The sequence below is a fragment of the Talpa europaea genome (assembly GCF_964194135.1).
Source record: "Talpa europaea genome assembly, chromosome: 3".
Classification (NCBI taxonomy): Eukaryota; Metazoa; Chordata; class Mammalia; order Eulipotyphla; family Talpidae; genus Talpa; species Talpa europaea.
This window is the reverse complement of record NC_140069.1, coordinates 373,631-390,807: the sequence shown is the minus strand read 5'-3', so window position 1 is coordinate 390,807 and position 17,177 is coordinate 373,631. Positions and strand designations below refer to the sequence as shown.

Here is a 17,177-nt window from a genome sequence, read left to right as displayed (position 1 = left end):
CGGCGAGGACAGACGGCGCCCGGACAGACGACCCGCGAGCTGGCGGCCGCCGACCTTTATTGCGCGGCTCACACGGCCTCCTGCGCCCGGCGGTGCTCGTGGACGCTGCCGCGCGCGGGGAAGGCGGGGCGCTGCGGCGGCGACCCCGGCGGGGGCGCGGGGTCCTCCGGGTCCCCGTAGCCGCCGCCGCCCGGCGTGTGGAGGCAGAACACGTCCTGCGGAGCGGGCGCTGGTCAGGGGCGCCCCGCCCCGCCCCCCAACCCCGCCCCCCATTAAAGCCGGTCCCCGCGCAGCTCTGTCCAGGCGGGCGCGACGCTCACCCCGGGGAACACGGGCACCGACGTCTTCGCGCCCAGGTTCACGGTGCGGCCGTCCTTGCGGACCAGCAGGTTGAGGCCCCTGGCGCCCGGCTCGCCCCCTGCGGAAGACGGGGTGACAGGCGGGCGCGCGGGGCGCGGAGGGGCGCCGGCCCCGGGGGAGGGGCGCGCGCTCACCGTGGAGGCCGTAGGGCCGGAAGGCGCGGCGCTCGGTCAGCACGGACAGCAGCGCCTCCTCGCGGAACAGCAGCTCGCGGACCACGCCGTCGCCGCCGCGGAAGCGGCCGCGGCCCCCCGAGCCGGGCCTCAGCTCGAAGCGGCGCAGGATGACCGGGTACCTGCGGAGGCCCGGGGCTCAGCGCCCCCGCCCCGGCCCGGCCCCCCGCCCCGGCCCGCGCCCCGCCGCCCCGCGCCCGCGCACCGGCTCTCCAAGATCTCGGGGTCGGTGATGCGCGTGTTGGTCATGTGGCTGTGCACCCCGCTGCGCCCGTGCCAGCCGGGGCCCGCGCCCGCGCCGCCCGCCACCGTCTCGTAGTAGCCCATGTGGTCGTTGCCCAGGGTCACGTTGTTCATGCAGCCCTGGCAGGGGCGAGGGGGGCTGCGTCCGGCCGGGGGCCCCCCGCCCCGCGCCCCAGCCCGCCCCCCACCCCAGGCGCGCCCGCCCGCCCGCCCCGCGCGCACACCTGGGAGGCGGCGCAGGCCCCGAAGGCCCCCAGGATCACGTCCACCACGCGCTGCGACGTGAGCACGTTGCCGCCCACCACGGCCGCCTCGGGGGACGGGTCGAGGATGGAGCCTTTGGGGATGACCACGCGCACCGGCGCCAGGCAGCCCTGTGGGGGCGCAGCGCAGTCGGGGGATCAGCGGCCCCACCAGCACCCCAGGGTCGCTCGGGCTGTCGGCTGACCTGGCCCCCCTAAGTCACTCGGGGTCGACCCCTGCCCAGGCGCACCTGGTTGAGCGGGATGTCGCGGCCCACGAGGCAGCGCAGGCAGTAGATGAGGGCGGACAGCGTGATGGCCCGCGGGGCGTTGAGGTTGCCAAACACCTCGGCCCCGGTGCCGCTGAAGTCGAACACCGCGCTGCCCTGCCGCGGGGAGGGGGCAGGCCGTCAGCAGCCCCGGCCGCGCCCCCAGCCCCAAGCCCCGGCCGCCCCGCCCCCGCGCCCAGGCCACCCCCGCCCCGCCCCGCCCCCGGGCCGCGCCCCCCACCCCTGCGCCCAGGCCGCGCTGCCTCATGCCCAGGACCCGCCCCGCAGCCTGACCTGACTCAGGTTGATGTGCACGCGGAGCCGGATCGGGGAGCCGTCGTCCATGTGGTCCTCGGCAGACACCTCGAGGGGCAGGCCCCGGGCCTGCCGGGAGCTACCGAAGGCGCGCAGCATGTCCCGAACGGCCAGCTCGGCGTTCGCCTAACCAAGAACACCTTCAGCCCCACCCTCCCCAGCAGGCTGGGCCCCTCCCGCTCCCTGCCCAGCCCCGCCAGGGCCCACCTGAATGTGCCCCATGTAGGCCTGCACCACGTCCAGGCCGTACTGCCCGATGAGCTCCCCCACCAGCTGGATGCCCTTCTGGTTGGCCGCCACCTGGGCCCGCAGGTCGGACAGGTTGTCATGCAGGTTCCGGGTCCCGCTGCAGCCAGGGATCTTGCCAGGCGCCCGCAGGGCCTCTGTCACCGCTGGTGGGGGGCATCACCATGAGTCCCCCCAGCCCCAGGCCACCCGGGCTCTCGCTGTCAGCAGCCGCAGCTGCCCTGGACACTGCCGGCCCCCATGGCCCTTCACTGGCTCCCCTAAACTCTGCTGACTCCTTCGGTGCCCCCAAAACCCCAGCCCCACCTGCTGCTGGATCTTCTCCCAGCTCCAAAGGGCCCCAAGGCCGGGGCAGGCAGCTCTGCCCACAGCCATAGGAGCTGGCAGTGCCCAGGAGATGGGGGCAGTCCTCCCTCAGAAACCCCATCTCCCAGCCCCTGGCGCCACTCCCCCGCTGTTTCTGGGCGCCCCTTCCTCGCCCCAGAGAAAGGCTGCTGCCCCGGCCCCACCTTGCTGCCCTGGCCTCACGGCTCTGACTGTGAGAAAGCATCTCCGGCGCCCGCCCCGAGCAGCCCACGGCCAGGCCCTGACCACTCGTGCTTGGGGACGCCCCCCCCCCCAGCCTGACGCTCCCTGGCCACCCAGGCCCCTGCCCCCGACGCTGACATGCGGAGCGGCCAGGCCTAGGGCACCCCCTTTGTGTCCTGCACCCAGAGCAGCCTGGGGTTGTTACCCCACCCCCATCTTAGCCGCCCCCAGAGCAGGTGTGGCTTCCACTGCCCCCGGCCCCATCCCCCCGGCCCCTTCCCTGCTGCTGCTCGCTGCCGCCCGGGGCCGGAGCCACCACGCTCCGCAGCCCAGACTCACTGCCCGCGCGCCCAGGCCCCTCACCCTCCTCCTGGAAGACGCCCCCCTGGACAAGCTTGAAGGACAGGAAGACAGCGCCCTCCTGCTGCAGCATGGTGGAGTGGGGGGGCATGGAGCCCGGCGTGATGCCCCCGATGTCCGCGTGGTGCCCACGACTGGCCACGTAGAACACGGGCCGCGACTGCCCAGGCCAGAACACCTGGGGGGAGAGCGCGGTCAGCTGCGCCGGCCGCCCCCGCCCGGCAGCCAGGGCGCGGGCCTCACCGGTGTGATGACGGTCAGGTCGGGCAGGTGGCTGCCCCCGGCACTGGGGTGGTTGCTGAGCAGCACGTCGCCGGGGCGGAGGTCAGCGCCCAGGTGCTGGATCTGAAACGGGGAGGCAGGTGAGGCACGGGGAGGGGGCCGGGGGCCGCGGGCGGGGGCCAGCGGGCGGCGCACCTGGAACTGCACGGTCTCCTGCATGGCACCCAGGTGCACGGGGATGTGTGGGGCGTTGGAGACCAGCCCCCCGTCGGGCCCAAAGAGGGCGCAGGAGAAGTCCAGGCGCTCCTTGATATTGGTGGAGATGGCCGTGCGCTGCAGGATGCGGCCCATCTGCTCTGGGGGCACAGAGTGACCGGGGCCGTGCCCCCGTAGCCCGAGAAGCAGCCCCCATCCCGGCCGGGACCTGAACAGTGAGGCCCGACTCGGCCCGCCCGGCCTGGGCCCCTGTGAGGACCTGGCGCCCGTCGGCCCCGCCCCCTGCACAGGAGCCCTGGTGTTGCGGCCCCAGCCCGAGGGCCCCCGGCCTGACCTGCACAGGTGCGGGCCCGTCTCCCGTCCACAGGGATGGAGACCCCAGGCGGCAGCGCCACGGTGCGGGGAGGCGCTGGCACGGGCTGGGGGCTGGGGTGCTCGGCCCCACGCCGCCCTCCCCCTCGGCGCAGAGGGCAGAGCCGCACAGGCTCCAAAGCACGGGCGGGCTCACCGGCGATGCTCATGAAGCGGTGCGAGAAGATGGACAGGTGGATGGGGTCAAGCTGGGCGCCCACCATGTTGGGGGCCTCGGCCCCGACGGAGATGCGGATGTCTCCCGTGTCGGTCACCTCCGCCTGGCAGCCAGGCTCCACTAGGATGGTGCTGGAGGCGGGGTGCACGGGAGCTAGAGCTACAGGCCAGACGCCCCTCCACCGGACCCTACCTCCCCTGCCACAGACACCCCAGCCACGCGGGACCACCGGCTGCCTTGAGCCAGGGACCCCCGGGGACACCCCCGCGGTGCCCCAGCCTCGCCCCAGGCCCCGCCGGCCGGGCCTCACCCACCTGTTGCTGTCGATGATGAAGCAAGGGCCCTGGAGCCTGTGTCCGCACCCCAGCTCCCCCAGCAGGTACACGGGGGTCTCCTGGTATCCCCCCTCAAAGTAGCACTGGGTCACCTGTGGAGAACAAGCGTGGCCCCAGGTCAGCCCCCACCCCTGGGGCTTGCCCATCCACACCCGCCCCGGGAACCAGGGGTGCGGGGCGAGCACAAGCAGGGCTGCGCACCTTGTCCACCCGGGGAGGTCCGGTCTGAGCTTTGCGGGCGTCCTCCAGGCGCAGACCACTGTGGCCGATGCCCCGCACCCGCACGTCGTCCACCACCACCGGCCGCTCCGGGATGACGAAGCCAAACTCCCTCATGTACCTGCAGTCTCAGGCCCGAGGTCGTCAGGGCGGGCGGCCGGGCCAGCGCCACCCTGCAGGCCCCGGGCGCGCGCACACCTCTCCGTGAAGGCAGCCCCGAAGTCACCGGCACGGGGCGAGCAGGCAGTGGCCGGGTGCTGGTGGGCGGACACCATCAGGGCGCAGTCCGTGCCCTGGTAGCGCAGGTGCAGGAAGCTCTCGGTGCGGATTTGGGACCTGTGACCGTGCAGGCGCTCAGCAAGGGCCTCCGGGGCCCGTCGCCCGCCCCGCCCCCAGCCCAGAGGTCGGCTGGGCGCCCACCTGGGGAAGCCCTGGGCCCGCAGGGCGTGCACACACTGCTCCTCCAGGCGGCCCAGCCTCTGGTCCAGCTGCACGAAGGTCTCGGGCACGTAGGCCAGCGCGCAGGGCTCCTGCGCCTCATGCACCACGTCGGCCAGGGCCAGCCCCAACGCCGACAGCAGCCCGCTGTGCCTGAGGGAGGGGGCCGCAGTGGTGAGGGGCGCCTCCTGGGCTGCCCCCCGTCCCTGCCCGCCCGCAGGAGCTGGCACACCTGTGGATGTGCACCGTGTCCATGCCCAGGGCACGGGCGATGGCACAGGCGTGCTGCCCGCCGGCTCCCCCGAAGCACGCCAGCACGTGGGCTGAGGGGTCGTGGCCTCGGGCCTAGGGAGGAGGCGGGGTCAGCGGGGTGCCCCACGCTGTTGTGCCCCCCCCCCCTGCCCGGGTTGCTGACGGGGAGGGCCGCACACCTGTGTGAGGGCACGGATGGGCCGGCACATGGCCTCGTTGGCCACCCGCACGAACCCCATGGCCACCTCCTCCAGGCTCAGCGGGGAGGCCGGGCAAGGCCCATTGGTCAGAAAGCCGTTGACCTCGGTGGCCACAGCCTCCAGGGCCTGTCGCGAGGCCTCGGGGGACAGCGGCTGGTCCTCTCCCGGTCCAAAGATGCAGGGGAACGAGGCAGGCAGCAGGCGGCCCAGGACCAGATTAGCATCTGTCACGGTCACTGGGCCCCCTGGCAGGGGGCAAGGTGTGGGCAAGGTGTGGGCCTGAGGCAAGGCTAGGCGAGGGCAGTGGGGGGCAGGAGGTGGGGGCCTGCGCAGGGCAGAGGCCAGGGGCGGATACCCGCACTCACCTTTGCGGTAGCAGGCGGGGCCGGGGTGGGCTCCTGCAGACTCGGGCCCCACCACGAAGAGGCCCGACCTGGGCAAACAGGGAAGACAAGGCTGACGAGCAGGGCAAGAGGCAGCACGGGCGGCCGGCCCCAGGGATGGGGGTGGGGGGCTGACCTGAAGAACAAGCGAGAGCCCCCACCGGCGGCCACAGTGTTAATGTCCAGCTGGGGCGCCTGGAGGGTGATGCCGGCTGTGCTGGCCTCGAAGACGTGCTCAAACTCCCCCGCGTAGCGGCTCACGTCGGTGGACGTGCCTGCGCGGGTAAAGAGCCGGCGCTCGGGCAGGGCCGGCCTCCCAGGCCCCACCCTCCACCCTCGGCCCTCATACCTCCCATGTCAAAGCCGATGACCGGCTGCCCGCCCTCCGCTCGGTAGGTGGTGGCTGAGTAGCCCACCACGCCGCCCGCAGGGCCAGAGAGCACAGCGCGGGAGCCGCTGAAGGAGTCCATGGGCGCCAGGCCGCCATCCGAGCGCATGAACAGGATCTGCACGTCCTGCGGGCGGAGGCGGGGTGTGGGAGGGGGCGGGGGGGCGCAGGGCGTTGGGGCTGGCGGGGTGGGGCGGGCCTCACCTGGAGCTGGCCCTGGAAGCCCCGGCGGAAGCCCTGCACGTAGCGCTGGATGGTGGGCGTCAGGTAGGCGTCGGCGCAGGCCGTGTGTCCGCGCGGGACGATGCGCACCATGGGCATGGCCTCCGAGGACAGCGACACGTGTGTGAAGCCCAGCTCCTGGGCCAGCGCGCCCACCTGCTGCTCGTGCTGGGCCCACCTGCGAGGACAACCCGCTGGCAGGGGCCTGTGGCCCGCCTGGCACCCCGCCCGCCCGCCCGGCCACACACCCCAGCTCACGTGTAGGAGTGCATGAGCACCACGGCCAGGCTGCGGATGCCGCGGGCCAGGAGCCCCTCCAGCTTCCCTCGCAGGAGCCCCAGGTCCACGGGCTGCTGCACCTCCAGCAGGTCCCCGGTGCGGCCTGCCAGGAAGCCCGTGGCGCTGGTCAAAGGCCGTCAGGGCCAACTGCCCCAGCCCAAGGCCTGACGCGCACCTTTGACCGGCGGGCCGGCGCCCGGCTCCCCGCGGTGCAGCACCACGCGCTCCTCCACCTCCAGGACCTCCTCGTACAGCACTTCAGGCATGGGCACAGCCTGGGGGCAAGCAGGGCTCAGGGGCCGCCACTGGGTCCTGCATGCGGCCACGGCCGTGCAGGCAAGGTGCGTGTGGCAGGCCCAGGGGACACAGTCAGACGGACAGCCCAGCAAGGCTCACCAAGTGGCCGCTCTGTACTCCCAGGTGTCCGCCTGTGGCCAGCCCCGCCAGGGCGAGCCTGAACAGGTCAGGAGACCCTACAGGAGGGCCCAGGGCGGGGCCTGGTGACCACTGGGACAGGCCATGCGCAAGCACTGAGGGTGGGGGTGCAGGGTCCAGCCCTGGTGCCGCAAACGCCTCTGCCAATCAGCTGGGCCCAGGGGCCTGCACCCGCCCTCCCGAGGGCCCAGGGAAACGCTCCACGGGGCAGCTCACCAGGTCAAAGAGGTCCTCGCGGGCCTGGGTGCCCACGTGCAGCAGGTCCCGGAAGCCGCGTGTCACCAGCAAGGCCACCCGCTCCCCCCGCCGCTCCAGCAGTGCGTTGGTGGCCACGGTGGTGCCCATGCGGATGCTGGCGATGCGGCTGGTGTCCAGGGGCTGGTCCCTGGGCAGCGGCACGCCCCCCTCCTGCAACCAGGGAGGCTCCATCAGGCCTCCCACCAGACCCGACCCGACCCTCCCCCCGCCCGCTCCGCTCTGCCCGCGCCTGCTCCAGGATGCGGCGGATGCCCTCGGTGGGCGCGTCCGCGTAGTTGGCTGGGTCCTCCGAGAGCAGCTTCAGGACCCGCACGTGTCCCCCCGGGCACTGGGCAAAGACGTCAGTGAAGGTGCCTCCGCGGTCGATGGCAAAGTGGAAGCGTTCTTCCGGGCTGCCCATGATGGTCCGGCCGGAGTCCAGCAGGGAGTCCTCGGCGGGGAGTCCTGGGAGAACTAGACAGGGGGGTCAGCGAGGGCCCAGCCGTGGCAGAGCCCTCGGGAGGGGAGGGGGGAGGGGGGAGGGGAGAGGAGGGGAGGGGGAGGGGAGGGGAGGGGAGGGGGAGGGGAGAGGGGAGGGGAGGGGGAGGGGAGGGGCGGGGCGCAGCGCGTCCAGGGGCCTGGACAGCCAGGCTGCCGGGGCCCAGCTCGGGGGGCGGGTGGTGGGTGCCCAGTGCCCGGGGTGCCCGGCTCCCGCGCCGGGGCGGGGCGCACAGACCCGGGCCGGGAGGGGCGGAGGAGGCCCGCGAGGAGCCTCCGGCCAGGGGCCTGGGTTCTTCGGGCGCGGGCGGGCGCGGGGCCGGGCCGGCGAGCGAGCCCCGCTCCCACCGCCCGGAGGCCAGACCGCTCGACCTTGGGACCGGCCGCGGGACGCCGGGCCAGGGCGGAGCCCGCGCCGTGGACGGGACGGCCGGGCGGCGGGAGGCGCGCGCGGCGGGCAGTGGCCGCCGAGAGGGGCGGGGAGGGCAGCCGGGCAGGGCCCACCTGGCCGCTCCGGTCGCGCGGTCGGTCCGTCGGTCCGTCGGCCTCGCCGCCTCTCCGCGCTCCTGCGCCCGCCCCCAGCCCGGGGAGGGGCCTGCGGCCCGGCGGAAGCGGGACCCGCCCCCCGCTGGACCGGTCCCCGCGCGGCCGCCCGGCTGGCGTCAGTCCCGGCCTCCCCGGCCAGGGAGCGCGGCCCCAGGAATCCAGCCCGACGAGCGCGGACTGGCCCGGACCGGCCAGGGGGTGGGGCGAGGGCGGAGCCCGCGGCGCGAAGGGGTCCTGCAGAAGCCCCTCTGCGCTTCCTGACCCTGCGAGCCTGCGGCCCCCAGAACCCAGCCCCAAGGTGGGGGCTTGGAGGGGCTGGGCCCAGGCCTGGGGTGGACTCCAGCCGTGAGGAGGGCGGCCCTCCTTACAAAGCCTCGCCGGGGCGGGGACTGCTGGGGGCGTAGTGGGAGAAGGAGGTGGGCAGCAGGTGCAGGGGGCAGCCCCCAATGTGCCAGGAGGGACGGCTGGGCACCGCCAGCACCCTCCCAGGCTGCAGCCCTGCCCCCTGAGGCTTGCTGGTCCTCGCAGCCTGCTTGGTCCCCAGGACTCCCCACCTACAAATGGGCCCTGCAGCCTCCCCGGGGTCGGGGGACTGAGTGGTTACGAAGAGCTGGGCCCCATGCCTGGCCCCAGGCCAGGTCTGGGGAAGGCAGGCGCGAGACCCCGCTGACTCAGGGGCTTGCCAGGCTCGGGACCTTTGGCGCTGCCCGGCACCCGGGGCAGCCCTCGGCCAGACCCACGCCCCACCCCTCGATGACTGCCCGCGTGACCTGCCCATGGCCCCCAACCGCCTCCGGCCAGACCTGCATCTCCTCAGCAAGGTGCAGTGTGGCGGCTCCTGCTCCCCCAGAGAGCAAAGTTACCATTGCCACAATTTATCGTTAATATAAGAGTAGCTGTACTATGAAAGTACATAAGTCCCTCTTCCCCTGTGTGCTGGACTGGACAGTCAATGACGGGTAAGATCAGAAAAGATTTCTGACGACCTAAGACAGGCGCAGTCCCCAAGGGGATGTTAATGGTTCCCACCTTTTACCTCTGGAAAATAGCTGATGGAAAACAAGTCTGGGAAATGTTGAGACACAACCAAGGCATGGTGTTAATCATGAATAGTCTAGGGCTTGTGCTGAAGAAATTCAACTGTGGTGAGAGAAACTGGTTCTATGACTTCTCGCATGTGTGTAACCAAGTAGAACTATAGGAATAATAAATAGTACTAGAAAGAATAAAAATATGATGTTAAAGATATGACAAAAATGTATAATCATAGTAAGAAATCATAATGTTAAAGAAGGCCTCCCCTGGGGGTGTTACGATGAGTTCTTGATTCCTTGATAAATAATAGACAATATGTTATTCATGTTCCACTGCATTTACGATAAATCTGACGTATGATTAACCACATACTGTGAAAAACATATTGAGGTAATGACTCTGGAAATGTATAAAAAGAGAAGGCTGATTCCAATAAAGCGCACTCAGATTTTCACTCTCCCTTGAGTGTGTCTGTGTGTCGTTTCTTTCGTCCCTCGCCCTAATTCCTTCGACCACCTTCTGCTCGTTCTCACTCAACCCCTGAGATTGTCTCAATCTCCCGCCGCCGCTGGGCTGGTCCGCGGCAGTGCAGACCCCACTGCTCTGAGCAAAACCCCCGTCACCCTGCACCCCTCCCCACGCTCCTGCTGACGCCCCGGCGCTGCTCCCGCCAGCCCGGCTCCCTGAACTCATTCGGCTGAGGATGGGCCAGAGCCACCCACACCGCCCGCGCACCCTCCTGCCACCTGCCCCTCCCTCAGCTGGCTCCCGCATCCCGGCCCCCAAGGCTGCCCCCCAGGCTTCCCACGGCAGGCGGTGACCACGGCCGCCACCACCTAACCCAGCACCCGGCTGCCTCGCACCCCGGGCCCCTCCCTGGGTGCTCCGGGGGCCCCCGCCCCTCCGGCCTCCTTCCCCAGGTCTTGGAGCCCCGGGTGTCCCCAGTGATGCCCCTCCCCACTGGGGAGGGAGCCCCGGCTCCCTGTGTGAGAGCCTAGCCCCACGGCGATGGCCCCTGGAGAGGGGCCTGCTTAAGCCCTGAGGGGCCTCAAGAAGGCCAGATAAGCGCCATGAGGCTTAGCACCCCACGTGAGGGCCCGGCAGGGGGACAGGTCCGGAGAGGGCGTGGCCCTGGCCTCTGACCTTGGACCTCAGCCACACCCGCAGGGTGCCAGGCAGCTCCCCTCGCCCCCTCCGGGCACGCAGGCCCCTCCTCCACACTCCACCCAGGGCTCTGCACGGCCCAGGCTGCCCGGTCCCCTGCTTCCGGGAGTCCTGCTGTGACCACCAGCTCGGATGGAGCATGCGGGCCTGGAGTCAGGGGCCCCAAGGGCGGAGGTCAGGGGTCAGGACCTGTCCCCGGCCTCTCCCGCAGGCCCTCACCCACCGCCGTGCCCCCACCCTCCATCTTAACCGCACAGGCCCTGCACACTCGGCCCGCTCCACCTCAGCATCTTTGCACAGATGCCCCCTGGCCAGGGAGCGCTAGCCTGCGGCTCCCGCGTCGGTCAGCTCTGCCCCATGCCGTGTCCTCACAGATGCCACCCTCTCCCGGCTGCGCCTCCTGGAGCCCTGCCCGTCCAGCGCCCCCAGCCCCTGCCGGCCCTGCGGCGGGACTGTCCGGCCTGTGGGAGGGGCGAGCTGGGGCTTCTGCGCCCTCACCTGTGTCTGCATCCTTGAGCTTGATGGACCTGCGCCGGGGCAGTCGGGGGCTGGCGGCCACCTCGGCCAGGAGCCCGGAGCCGCAGAAGCCCAGGCTGCCGCCACGGCTCCTGAGCACCAGTTTCAGCTCCTGGTTCTCCTGGATGAGCCGCACCAGCCGGCGCAGCTCCTCGTTCTCCTGCGCCAGCCGCTGGATCTCCTGCCGCAGCCCCTCGTAGCTGCTGAGGGGGGACATGCCCGGCGGGCGGGGCGGCAGCGGCCGGCTCCTGCTTAGGCACAGCGGCCGCCACTGTGAGGTCAGCACCGCCCCGCCCGCCTCGCCGTATTCCAGGCCTTCAGAGCCGGGCCCGGCAATTCCGCCCCCCGGCTTCTAGTCCCCAAGGCCGGAGGGGAGCCTGGGGGCCCGGGCCCGGAGCCCCTGTAGGAACTCCCGGGAGGATGGGGCTTCAGCCCAGCCCGAGACAGGGTGCGGCGCAAGGGGGCCGAGCCCCGACAGTCCATCTGCTGGCCAGCCGCCAGGGCAGTGCCCCCACAGCGGGGCGGGGGTGGGGGGCTGGTGGCCAGAGCCAGGAGAGGCAGGGTGGTGTCCAAGGGGTCCCGAGAGAGGGGCTGGACACGGGCGCGCGTGGGTCAGAGCCCCTGGCGTGGAGGGGGGGGGCGTGAGTAGGGCGGGGACAAGAGATGGGCCCGGTAGTGCCAGGCGGTGGGTGGCAGGGGAGGCACCACCAGGATGGGGAGGCAGGGAGAGGCCCCTCAAGCAGGGCCGGCCAGAGGAGGGCAGCTTCCTGGGGAGGGGAGCACCCCAGCGGCCACTGGGTCCACCGAGAGTCTATTTGCAGGACGCTCTTCTGCCCTCCGAGGGGCAGCGGGGCAGGCCCGACTGTGGGTCCTCTCCCAGCCTCGCTTCCCCGGCCCCTCCCGGCCCCGCCCGTGCGCCTGAGCCTTCCCGCGGCTTCCACGCGGAGGTAACCTCTGCTGGGCCTCTGCTGGCTCTTCCCTGTGGGAGCTGGGGGCCAGGGCACTGCCCTCCAGAAGTGGGGCGGCCACACTCAGCCCTAACAGGGGAGCGGCCATCGGGACGGCTCCCACAGCTGGGAGATGAGCGTGACTCTGTGGGTCGGGGTAGAACGTTTCTCTTTTTTGGTGAAGATTGACTGACTTATGCACACGAGGGCTGGCTGCAGGGCAGAGGTGCGGGGGGTGAGAGGACTCCCCAGAGACAGAGCGGGGAGCAGAACAGGCAGGCTGATTGAAACCCGCCGCTGAGGGGAGCGGCGGAGAGACGGGAGAGGTCTGCTGCGCCGTGCGGGTCAGTTCCCTGGCCGGGGATCGGACTCAGGCCACTGCGATGATAGGGCTAAGACTGGCCCGGAGGCCTGTCCAGCTGGCTCTCCACAGGGAGTTGAACAAGGACAGCTCAGCGGTCAGCTGGCCTTCCCTGCTGCCAGGGCCTGTGATGGCCAGCCCTGCGCTCACTGCCCTCCGTTCTAGGAGCTGAGGCTGGTCTGTAGACGGCCCGCCCCGCTCCTCCAGATGCATCCTGGGGCTGGAACATTCCCTCAGGCAGACAGACCACGAGCTGTGTGTGCAGGTCCCCCCGGGCCACGAGCCCGGTGTCCTCCCTGACCTCCCCCGCAGCCTGCATCAGGAGGGCTGGCCAAGGGCGAGGCCTCAGGAGACTCCTGACCCCTCCCCCGTACTTGGAGGCGGACAGCAGGGCGGCACACTCAGGTCAGGACCCCAAAAGCGCCTTATTCTGCATAGCCTTTCAGAATCTAGTTTCAAGCAGTGACGGCAGGGGCCAGCAGCTGACCCATTTTATGAGAAAAGCAAAGTAGATTGGCGGGCAGCAGGCAGCCGTGCCTGGGGAGAGGCGTGGCGGCCACAGTGGCCCGTGGGTGTCCACGTGACGCCCATCTTCCGCCTGCATCGATCACCCCTCCTGCCCCCACTTGGTGCCTCGGGCCTGGCTGGCTGACAGCTGTCACCAGCCGCGTGCTGAGGCCAAGGTGGGGCGGCGGCAGCCTCAGCCTGTGCCCTCTGTGAAGGGCCCTGCTGGCTGCAGCCTGGATCAGGGCCTGGTCGGGTTCTCTGTCCCATCAGAGAGGGATCTTTGAGAGAAATTTTCACAGCAAGCAGGTTTCAACCACAGCGGCAACGTCAGCTTGCTGCATGCCCGGCGGCCCCAGCATCCTGGGCTGGGGCAGCGGCCTGTGCAGGCGGCTGCGTGCCAGGGAGATGCGGGCCCCCCGCCCAGGCAGCACCCCCACCCGGGCTCACCCCCACCACGTGGCCGCTGCAGAGCTTCACACCAGGGGCCTGCAGAGCCCCGGCCCCCAGGCCCCATGCGCTGGCCGTAGCAGCTCCCCGCAGGCTGTGGGCTCAGGGGCCGTGCTGCCCGCAGAGGCCTGGGATGTGGGCAGATCCAGTGTGGGGGCTCAGCCCAGTCCCTCATGGACCAGCCCCTTCCAGGGGCCCCCCATATCCACATGCCACATGGCCTGTCAATTTGCGAAGAGATGGTTTCATCCCACACGAGTGCGGCTGCCTGTTCCCGCTGTAACCGGCGTCCGTGGAGCCGGAGGGGCTGTGGGGGCCGATGTTGAGTTGGGGGGACATTCATTTTGGGCTCTGGGGACAGTCGCCTCCTGGCGCGGTGAAGCTGGCGGGCAGCGGCACCCACAGGTAGAGGCGGGGATCCCGGTGGGAGCTGAGCCTGGAGCAGCCCCCACGCCTGCACTGCTGCAGGGCCCGAGCAGACGCCTGCAGGGGCAGCGCCGTCCTCTGCAGGGGAGGTGGCACCCAGCCCGCAGCTCCTTCCCTGCGGGGGGTCTGGGGAGGCAGCTTCTCCCTTGGGAGCCCCCTGGTCACGCACGCCAGGCTCCCACGCTCCACCCAACTCCGCGCTCGCGCAAGTCCGCCTCCCCCTCTCTCACGGGCAGTGGAGTGAAGACCCTTCCCAGGCCATGACTGGTCCTTCCAGCCGCGGCTTTGGCTCCGAGGGGTGGCGGACGCGGCTATGAGCTGCACCAGCCTTCCTGTCCCTGAGGGCCGGGCCTCTGCCTCTCCCTGCCTGGGGTGCTTGGGCCTGCATTTCTTTCCTTGCTCTGGTCACTTGATTGGGGGCACTGACTGTATCTGAAGGCATTGCCAGGCGGGCTGGAGGCCGCAGTCCTGGAGGGCTGCCTGCAGCGCGGCACCTGGAACCGGGGCTGCGGGTACCGTGATCAGCGGACCTACGTGTCCACAGCAAGGGTGTTCGTGGGTGACTCCTGCTTTCCTCCAGGAGTCCGGAGGGGGCCCGGGCCAGGCAGAGGGTCTGCGGGTGGCGCCTGAGAGTGGAGCGTGCCCCACGGGGTCCCCGGGAGACTGGCGCCTGGTGTCCTCTGGCCTTTGGCCCAGGCACTCGCCCCCAGCCCACCCGGGTGAAACGCTCCCCGATACACCTTGGCCCGAGTGCGGCCACAGGACTCCGCACATCACTGGACCCAGGGGCGGGGACCGAGGGCACCACCATCCGGATGGAGGGCCATGGCCCCTGAGAGTAGGCGCAGGCTGACCAGCTGCTCGGAGCCCACTCCACCCGTCTGCAGGATGCTGTCCCAACCCGCTAGTGTCCAGTCGCCTGCTCTTCCTCCTGTTTGGCATTGACCTTACTCCCGTTGTCACAGTTGTAACGAGGGTCCCCGGGGAAAGGGGAGGTTCCGGGCTCCCTGCCCCACCCCAGGGAGGTGGAGCTGAGGGGAAGAAGGAGGGAGGGTGGGGGCAGGAGGAGCCGAGGGAGGACTCAGCGCAGAGACTGTGAAGAAGCTGCGCTAGGGGCCTCCCTGGTGGCGCAGCGGTTGAGCGCTGAGTTGCGAAGCTGCCCGCAGCCTCTGCAGCGCCGGTTCGATCCTCGGCCCCGGGCGGGGGTCCCACATGGCGCGCAGACCTCTCCTGCAGTGCCCGCTGCTCCCCTCAGCAGTGGGTTTCGTCAGTCTGCCTGTTCTGTTCCCCGCTCTGGCTCTGGTGAATCCTCTCACCCTCCCGCACTTCTGACTGTACCCAGTGCATGTATACATAAATAAATCTTTAAAAAAAAGAAGCTGCGCTGGCTCCTGGACCCTGGGTGGGTGGCACAGACCGGGGCCCATGGGGAGTCCCGCTGCCAGCACTGGTCTGGACTCGGCGCTGCTCTTTCCCCCCAGGGCCTGTCCGGCTGCTCCTGCCCCCTCCTGCGGCCCACGGAAGGTGCTGGGGCAGCAGTGGGCTATTGGGCCCCCTTGGCCCTGCTCTGGGCCGGCCCTGCCAGCTGGACGTTTCCATGAGGGTGGGTGACTTGGGTGCCATCTGGAAACTCTTCTCTGTCTTGTCTTTGCACTCTTGTTGAGCTAAAGCTCCTTTCCATGAAAAGTCTGTATGGTATATCTTTTTTAAAGATTTGTTTTTAGGGCCTCCCTGGTGGCGCAGCGGTTGAGCGCTGGGTTGCGAAGCTGCCCACAGCCTCTGCAGCACCGGTTCGATCCCTGGCCGCCACTGCTGGGCGAGGGTCCCACATGGTGCGCAGATCTCCCCTGCTGCCTGCGGCTCCCCTCAGCAGTGTACCTCGGTCCTTCTGCCTGCTCTGCTCCCTGCTCTGGCTCTGCTGAATTCTCTCGCCCTCCCGCGCTTCTGACTGTACCCAGTGCTTGTATAAATAAATAAATCTTTTAAAAATAAATAATTAAAATATTTATTTTTATACAAGAACCGGGGTACAGTCAGAAGCACGGGAGAGTGAGAGAATTCATCAGAGACAGAGCAGGGAGCAAAACAGGCAAACTGACGAAGAAATACACTGCTGAGGGGAGCAGCGGGCGGTAGGAGAGGTCTGCGCACCACGTGGGACCCTCGCCCAGCAGCGGCGGCCGGGGATCGAACCGGTGCTGCAGAGGCTGCGGGCAGCTTCACAGTGTGCACTCCACCTGCTGCACCACGGTGGAGGCTCTCTATGTTTTGTCTTGACACAACAGACGGCAGAACCTATTTAGGGCAGGCAGCTTTGGGGGCTCTGGGGTGCCCCCTCCCTGCCCTGTAACACCATAAGGGCCAAGAGGACGAGCCTGGGCAGGTGTCGTGACCACCTGGACCACGACAGGATTGAGGGTAGATCTTGCACCCCAGGCACCTGCTGCGGTCCGGAGCGGTGACCGTGGGGCCCAGCATCCTGCTTTGAGGAAGCCCCACGTAGGTGTGCCGACAGCCCCTGGGGCCTGGCCCGCATTGGCTGCCAGAAACATGAGGGTACCGCAGCCCAGGCCTGCTGGCTGGGCTCAGTTGGCCCCAGACCTGGAAGGGTGGCGTTGTCCTCCCGGGAGGGCAGGCACCTCTGTCACCATTTCATTCACTGTGGGGCTGGATGCAATCAGGGGCACCACAGGCCCTGGGAGATGCCACAGGCAGGCCATCAGGCCTGCCTGGGCACCCACCCAGCGCAGGGGCCCTGCTGTCACCCCCTCACCTTCCACTGTCAAACATGAACTGGGGGTCTGGCTTCTAAGTGCAACGTGGGGGCCCAGCTCTCCGGGGTGCCATGGTGTAAGCTGAGTGCCCAAGCAAGGGAGCAGGGGACAGGCCTCTGCTGGGGGGGCTGCCACCCCAGCCCTGCACGCACTGACAGACGCTGGACACACAGGGCTGGGGTGGCAGGAGCGCCGGTGCATTTGCATTGCAAGGAAGCCTGGCACTGCCCCGGCGGGCGAGCAGGGGTCGAGGACGCTCTCCCACTGCCTCGCCCACCCTCGGGGCGACACCCACGCCGCGTGGCGAGCGCAGCAGGGCCTGGGCCGCCCGTGGGTGTCACGCCGCCAGCGAAGAGCGCGAGGTGCGCAGGGCTGTCCGAGCGGCCCCCGCGGCGTCTGTGGGCAGCGACCGCGCGCGGCTGGTAGGGGACGGCGAGGCGCGAGCTGGGCTGGGGCGCGCCGCGGGGGTGGTCACGGCCGGAGCCCGCCCGCCGCGCGGACCCGACCCGGGCGGGCAGGTGCGAGCAGCGCGGGACGAGGCCGGCTCGGCCGACCCCATCCTTCCCCACCCCGCCCCGGTCCTCCCTGCCGCCCTTCACGCGGGGCACGAAGCCGACATCTTCGCCCCGGTGCAAACGTCGAGGCGGGCGCCGGGGCCGCGGCAAGCGGCGGGGCGGGGCGGGGCGGCGCCGGGGGCGCCGGGGGCCTGCGGGACGGCGGCGGGGCTCGGCCCCCCACGGTGGCGGCGCAGACGAGGGCCGCGGAGACCGGGGGCGCCGCCCCGACCGCCGCGGCACAGGCGGCTCCCGGTCGCAGCGGCCGGCCGGGAGCGGGCGGGGCCCGGCGGTGCAGGGTGGGCGGGGCC

The 17,177-nt window shown here is 70.3% G+C and overlaps 1 protein-coding gene across 1 annotated transcript; it reads right to left on the bottom strand.

Annotated features, from left to right (window-relative positions):
* Positions 1–4: 4 nt before the first annotated feature.
* On the bottom strand, positions 5–7,527 carry OPLAH (5-oxoprolinase, ATP-hydrolysing). Its single transcript, XM_084229132.1, has 26 exons — positions 7,342–7,527; positions 7,071–7,262; positions 6,595–6,694; positions 6,399–6,522; positions 6,123–6,318; positions 5,880–6,045; positions 5,667–5,805; positions 5,513–5,580; positions 5,127–5,392; positions 4,928–5,040; positions 4,678–4,848; positions 4,456–4,593; positions 4,240–4,378; positions 4,018–4,130; positions 3,683–3,834; positions 3,154–3,314; positions 2,980–3,081; positions 2,740–2,914; positions 1,810–1,994; positions 1,582–1,728; positions 1,270–1,404; positions 1,001–1,150; positions 739–896; positions 495–655; positions 321–418; positions 5–215 (listed from the first exon to the last, which is right to left on the bottom strand). Exons 1-26 carry the CDS (start codon positions 7,510–7,512, stop codon positions 69–71), a joined length of 3,867 nt encoding a protein of 1,288 aa, XP_084085258.1. The 5' UTR covers positions 7,513–7,527; the 3' UTR covers positions 5–68.
* Between the last annotated feature and the right edge of the window lie 9,650 nt (positions 7,528–17,177).